General features: G+C 48.5%; 1 protein-coding gene across 1 annotated transcript in view; it reads right to left on the bottom strand.

The window, feature by feature from the left end:
* Positions 1–3,737: 3,737 nt before the first annotated feature.
* Positions 3,738–6,264, bottom strand: part of FRMPD1 (FERM and PDZ domain containing 1) — a 94,567-nt gene continuing 92,040 nt past the window's right edge. The window contains 2 exon segments of the mRNA XM_040631614.1: positions 3,738–4,706; positions 4,708–6,208. Of these exon segments, the coding sequence (XP_040487548.1) occupies positions 3,839–4,706; positions 4,708–6,208 (2,369 nt within the window). The 3' untranslated portion in view covers positions 3,738–3,838.

Here is a 6,264-nt window from a genome sequence, read left to right as displayed (position 1 = left end):
GGAATTGGGTGGCAGGCTGTGTGGCAGTTAGAATCTATCCAGGGGTCTGTCCAGGGGCCCATGTCACGGCCTCAGGGGGTCATGATGGGTAGCAAATGATACATGCATCAGCACATGCAAAAGGATGAACATAAAACAAGTATTAGGCCCCAAATTACGATCATGTCCCTTAGATAAGATCCCCAATTACCAATTTTGTCAAATAGGTCAGTGAATAACTTGATCTTATTTAATTGATCACAAAGGTCCCCTATTAATCAGGACACCTTGCAGGAGTTAACTGTAATGTTAAAAGAACACATGTGAGGAAATTTTCCAAACCCCAAATGGTGTAGCAATAGTAGACAGTCAAGAGTGGCGTGGTTCTCAAGAAGTCCTGCTCTGACTTCATTTCATTCTTGATTGAGTGCATCCGGTGCCTGGGAAGCATCGCTTAGAGTCCGGCTGAGCAAGCATACTGTGTTGCTTATTTTATATTGCAGTCCTAACGTAAGTCCTGTACGTCCCATAGTGAGCTTTGAGGCTCTTTTTACCAGGAGGGCCGTAGTATGTTTGGTTAAAGCCTTTGTTTGCAATTGTATGTCAGTAGAGGTGGCTTCTAGGATAAATGACTATGAGGGATGAAACATCAAGAAGCCCTTTTTGTTTGAGGACAGTTTTGGGGAACTTAGGTTGACTTTATCAAACCTGGAGCCATAAAGCCCCTTGGAAATGTTGGCCTGATACCTTGCTTACAGAGCTCCCAGCAGCCTCACCAGGTGAGTAAAGAATGTCACCTCCTGGCAGGTGCAGGAACCTCAGGATATATTGGGGACCTCGTGGAGAGGAATCCGCCCACATCTACAGGTATCGCAGGCACGTCTGATGGCAAGCACTGGCTTGGCTTCTGGCCTGGAGAGGCTACTAAAAGTTCAACCTAGAGGTTCCTTATAAAAGTTCTAGCAAAGCAGATTCTAAAAGATCTATGTGATCAATCATTCTTGCTGACCTTATGTAAATAAGTATGCATATGTTAAAACTGGACTTGTTTTTCAAGCAAATTAGTCTTATTTGGCTATCTCTGGAAATGAGGGTTATTATAGAGAGAAAAATTATGTGTCAATAACATGCCTTTGTGGATGCTAAATTTTAGTTCCGATTCTCTTTGAATGTTGTTTATCGAAGCCAGACAACTTGAGGTAAACTTCAGAGAAATTGCCACAATAGCTCATGTACAGGCAATCTTGCTTGTTATTCTGTGGCGATAGTAACTGGACCCCATGGGCATATGATTAATTAAACAGCTAGAAAATGGGATTAATTCCCCAGCAATTGTATCACTCAGCTAGCACTTTGACCAACTCCGTGTGGCTAGGATGACAAAATTGTTCTTTTAAAGCCAGAGCATCCCCCACTGCATGGGGTTAACTATGGACTTATGGAGATGATGGATGATCCCACTTTCTTTATGATTGGATTGGATGATGTACTTGGGTATGCGCTTGTCTCTCGAGACAAGTCTTCTCCCACTTGCTAGTGATTCCTTGTAATTAAGATGTTGTTAAGGCTGGACCTCTACATGTCATCTTATCTCTTAGACCAGGAGCCCTCGAAGACAGGATTCTCATCCAATTACTTACATCCATTATCCTGCATCAGGCATCACCTGTAATGGGTATAACAAATGTTTGTATAAAGAAATGAATCAGCCAATGTGATGGTGAGTGGAAAAAGGATGGAGAAGTGCAAAGGTCTGCTAGTTTCTTAGTCATTAAACAATTGACACTTGAATTGCATCCCATTCTGCCTATTTCATGTAGGGGGCTGTGGATCTCAAAGAAAGTGCTAAACAGGACCATCCTCCACCCCACCCCTCATTGTAGCTTCTCAACAATGAGGGATTTCCTGGAACTTCTGAACTTAGTACTCCTTGTGGGAACTGCAAACTACTAACCCCATACAGTAGCAACCCAAGAAAGTTAATGGATTTGAGGAGGGAGGAAGCGAAGACAAACAGAAATAAACATTTGAATGCCTGTGTCAGAAGCTTCACAGTCTTCTTCCTGCCTTCATGATTATTTCTCACAGTGATGTGGAATGTGTATTACATAACAATCTCAAGTTTAGGGTGTTGTCCCATTGATAAGAAAATGTATTCAAGGTATCTAAGTAAGGCACCCGGCACACTGTAGGCCCTCACAAAATGAGACTAGTTCCTTTTGTCATTTGGGGAAACTGAGGCCCAGAGCAGTGCATATAGTAACACTGCCAGGATTCAAGCCCTGGTTGAGTTGAAGTCCTGAGCTCCTTGCTTTAACTTGCAAGCATACAGATTATGCAACTCTTCACAGAGCTTTCTGCTGGTAAGTGTTCAAGTCCTGTTTAATATCATACAATTTTATTATTTCAGTGTCCTATTGTTCCTCAAATCGAAGTTCAAGAGCCTTACTTAAATTTTCTTCAAACTATTGTGTGAAAAGAAACAGGCCTCTAAGAAAATAAATCTTTTCCTGGCACAAGTACTGGTTAACTGGTTAGTTAACAAGGGACGTTAGAAGACAAGAGGTCTTCTCCCAAAATATTGCTTTCCTCCAATTGCCAAGATCTTAGGTACGTAACACTCTCATTCTGCCCCCTGATTTTTCTGGGTGGAGAGGAATTAGGGGCCCGTGCAGACCCAAAACTGATCAGGAGTACCAGAGAGACAAAGAGACCCCTCGAATGAGCTCTAATAACCCCAGGTGAGCAGCTAAGCCAGCTTTGGTCTGGACAGAGGAGCCAGGGGAAAAAGACATCCCAAGGGTACCTTGAAATCAGTTTTCCTGGAGTCTGAAAACAAAATGTAGGAAATGGTTTCACCCTAGGAGGGGCATCCATAAAGTCTGGGGGTTATTACTGACTTTTACTGAGTACTTACTAGATTATTTACTAGATTTCTACACTGCAAAGCAGGAACTCTTAATATTTAAAGAGAAAACCAAAGCACAGGGGGGGTTAAGTAGCTTGTCCAATGTCCTGCTAAAATTAACTGGGATTAACTGGCTCCGCTGGGATTAGTGAGAAATGTACTAAATATATTTCTTTTGCTCTAATATTACTCTTAAAAAGGCAACTCTAATTCATGGCTTTAATGTTTGCTGTTTTAGATATTTACAACAGAAAAAGGGTGCAGTATTCTGGTGTGCAGTCAATTTCCCAGGAAGCCCAGAGCACACACTCCTCGATGTGGGTCACCATGCAACTAAGAACTTACTGCCACCTAGTGGCAACCTATGCTTGTCATAGTGAGGGGGCCCAGAACACCAGGCTTACGGGCCAGGTCTGCACTGCAAACCAAACCTTGTGAAGGTAGAATCTATCAAATATGACATGTATTCACTCCTATTCGTGAAGGAGTTATTGCCAAATCAGTGATATGAGCAGTCAAGACCCTTTTTCAGTGACCCCCACCTTCCTCCCTCATCCCTGTCATCTTGGAACAGTTTGTGAGTTCCTCTTGCTTCCACACCCCTGGGTGAACTCCTAGTAGGGTACGGTTTACTGAGGGCAATTTAATTGTCTGTATGCCCCCTGTGGGTCTGTGAGCACCCTGACCAGGGCCAGGGACTTGTCTTATTCATCTTTATATCCTAAGTGCCTACACATGGCCTGACCCAGAGGACGTCTCCAGTGAATGTTGAATGAATACGAGTGAGTGCTTTTGACCCAAACTTATCATCACTCTGTATGAGTCAGGCCAGGATGAAGCAGCAGTTTATTTGAATACTCTAGTAAACATTTTGGAGGGGTGGGCGGAGGAATGGAGGGGCTTCTCGGGAAAGTGTCCAGGGCAGGGCAGGGGCCTGGGCCAGTGGCCCGCTCACAGGGCAGCGGATGCCCGGAACTTCTGGGTCAAACAGAACACGGCAGCCGTCAGGGCCGTGCACTGACGGGCCAAGAGTTTCACACTCAGGTCGTGGTAGCCTCTCTCACAGGTCAGCTTAGCAGCCTCTACGAACTGACGGTAGGTGTATACCACATCCCTCAGGTTCCCTGCCGCCTCCCGGTGCCGGCCGGAGCAGCGGCCGCAGTCTGTGAGCTGGAAGCATAGGCCAGCCAGCTGCACCAGGTGCTGGAAGGTGTCCCGCACGGCGCCCTGCATCTCTTCGGGGGACTGGTCCATTCTGATCACATGTTGACAGCTCGACAGGAGCTTCTGGGAACCAATGCAGAGGTGGCTCCGGCTTTCTGAAAAGTGCCAGCTGCACTTCTCGGGGGGGTGTCTGTTCCCATTCCCCCAAGAAGCTTCTAAAATATCTTGTAATTCCAGTAAGCTCTCTGTGAGTTGGATGAAGCCCTCTGGGCTGCCGGCAGGGGCAGCTTTCAGCCGTCTCAGAGCCCTGGAGCAGTACTCTGGCCAGATGTGGCTATTCCTCGACAGGGGCTCGGCACTGCAGCTGTGGGCACGGGCAGGCCTCCAGGGCAGGGCCAGCCGGCTTCCTGCAGAGGGCGGTGAGGTGAGGGGGGCTGTGGGGTGTGCTTCCAAGTCCCTGTCTTCTTCCTCTGTGTCTGGCTGCAGGCTCCGGAAGCACGTGGCGTAGGAGAACTGGCAGCTGCACTGCTCCATCCCAATCCTAGGGGCCACCGTTTCATTTGCACCCACGAACCCCAAAGATGTGGCCATCCTGAGGTTGGCAGAAACTTTAGGATGGCTTTCTGGGGCAAAGCACAGGAAAGACTTCTCAGCTAGGGCCTTTGCCTTTGTTTTCTGACAGTGAACAATGGTTTGAACCTTCTAAGTGGGGCTCCTTTTGGGGACATGCTAGTGGCTTTGGCAGAGAAGGACCTGGATTAAAAGAGATCTGCTGCAGAGGGTCCCTAGAGGCTGTATCTTCCCCTGTCACATGGCTAAGTGGCTCAGCCTTGACCCCTTGCAGAGGGAAGTCTGATGGAATGGTCTGGTCCCCAAGCAAGAAGTCGGGGTCTAAACCCAGCTCTTCCAATAGTTTTTGCTCTTGGGCCTGGCAAGCTTGGCTTGGGGTTTCTTTTTGTCCTTTGGCGGGGTCCGTGGGGGAATGTGGCAGGGTCTGCTCAGTTCCTGTTACAGGAGGCCTCAAGGGCAGGGAGGCTATGATCCCACCAGCTGGAGCGCTGATACCGATAGTCTGCCCCACAGCGTTCGACGGGTCCTCCTCGGAGTTGCCTGAAACTTGCCCAGATTCATCATGAAACAAACTGGTGCCATTTTTGTTTGTAACTTCTCCATCGTGTCCCAGAGATCGCTGTCCTTGCTGCTCCTCCTCTGCAGGGAAAGAAGCCATCTTCTCTCCTGAATTTATTCCACATTCACCGCTTCTAGACCTGACTGGAGGAGGCAACGAAGGCTCTGTGTATTTGGGGGCAGTTTCTTGCATAGGATTTGTAAACAAAGAACCCAGTCCTGTTTCAGATTGGACCCCTCCCAGCTCTAGTGTGTCTGCTTGAGAGGCACTGTGCGGCCCTGGGCTGATGGGCAGGCAGGATCTACCTGGGTTTGGGTCAGCATTGGAGAGGGAGGAGGTGCCGTCCCCAAGCTCTAGGGTGAGTTCTTTGGGGGCACTACCATCCGGGTGTTGAAATGGAGACAAGGTTTGGGAAGGCTCTTCCTGAGCATTGTCTGGACCAGGTGAGCCTGGGTTGGAACAGTGAGGGGTACTTGCTGGGAAACTGGCAACAGTGGCAGTCAGGGGGGCATCCCCAGAACTCTCTTTATGGTTGCGGCCAATCCGGAGGCGAATGGCAGAAATAGAAGACACTCGAGAGTCAATGACTGACTTGGTTTCCATGGTCTCGGGCTCCATCTCCATAACCCGGGAGGCTGGGTTTTTGCTCTTGGTCTTCCTCAAGGGACCCAGCAGCCCCAGGGCCTTGGTCTCCAGGAGGCCGGGCTCACCTTGCATGTCCTGCAGAGAGGACACAGTCGGGGAGGGTGCGCCAAGGGCCAGATAGGGCTCCCTGTTGTAGTAGCACACGTCGTCCACACTCTCCAGGGAGGCTGAGGGCACCAGGGGAAATGAGACCTGACAGGTGTAGTCGGTCTGGAGGAAAGACCTTCTTTTCCTCAGTGTCTTGGCATACTTCTTCACCCCTGCCCTTCTGCTTGGGTCTCTTCCATCTGGCGCAGGATTCAGGCTATCCTCAGGGGTGCAAGTGCTAACCGTATTCTTCGAGCTTGTGGCACTGGGTTCTGCAGCAGGAACAGCTCTGGACCCTGAGAATCAAGAAAGGAAAGACTACATGAAACACAGAAAAACAGAGAAACTTAGA

The sequence above is a fragment of the Ursus maritimus genome, unplaced genomic scaffold (genome assembly GCF_017311325.1).
Source record: "Ursus maritimus isolate PB19 unplaced genomic scaffold, ASM1731132v1 scaffold_17, whole genome shotgun sequence".
NCBI lineage: Eukaryota > Metazoa > Chordata > Mammalia > Carnivora > Ursidae > Ursus > Ursus maritimus.
The sequence above is the reverse complement of the archived record's forward strand: the minus strand, read 5'-3'. Positions and strand labels throughout refer to the sequence as shown.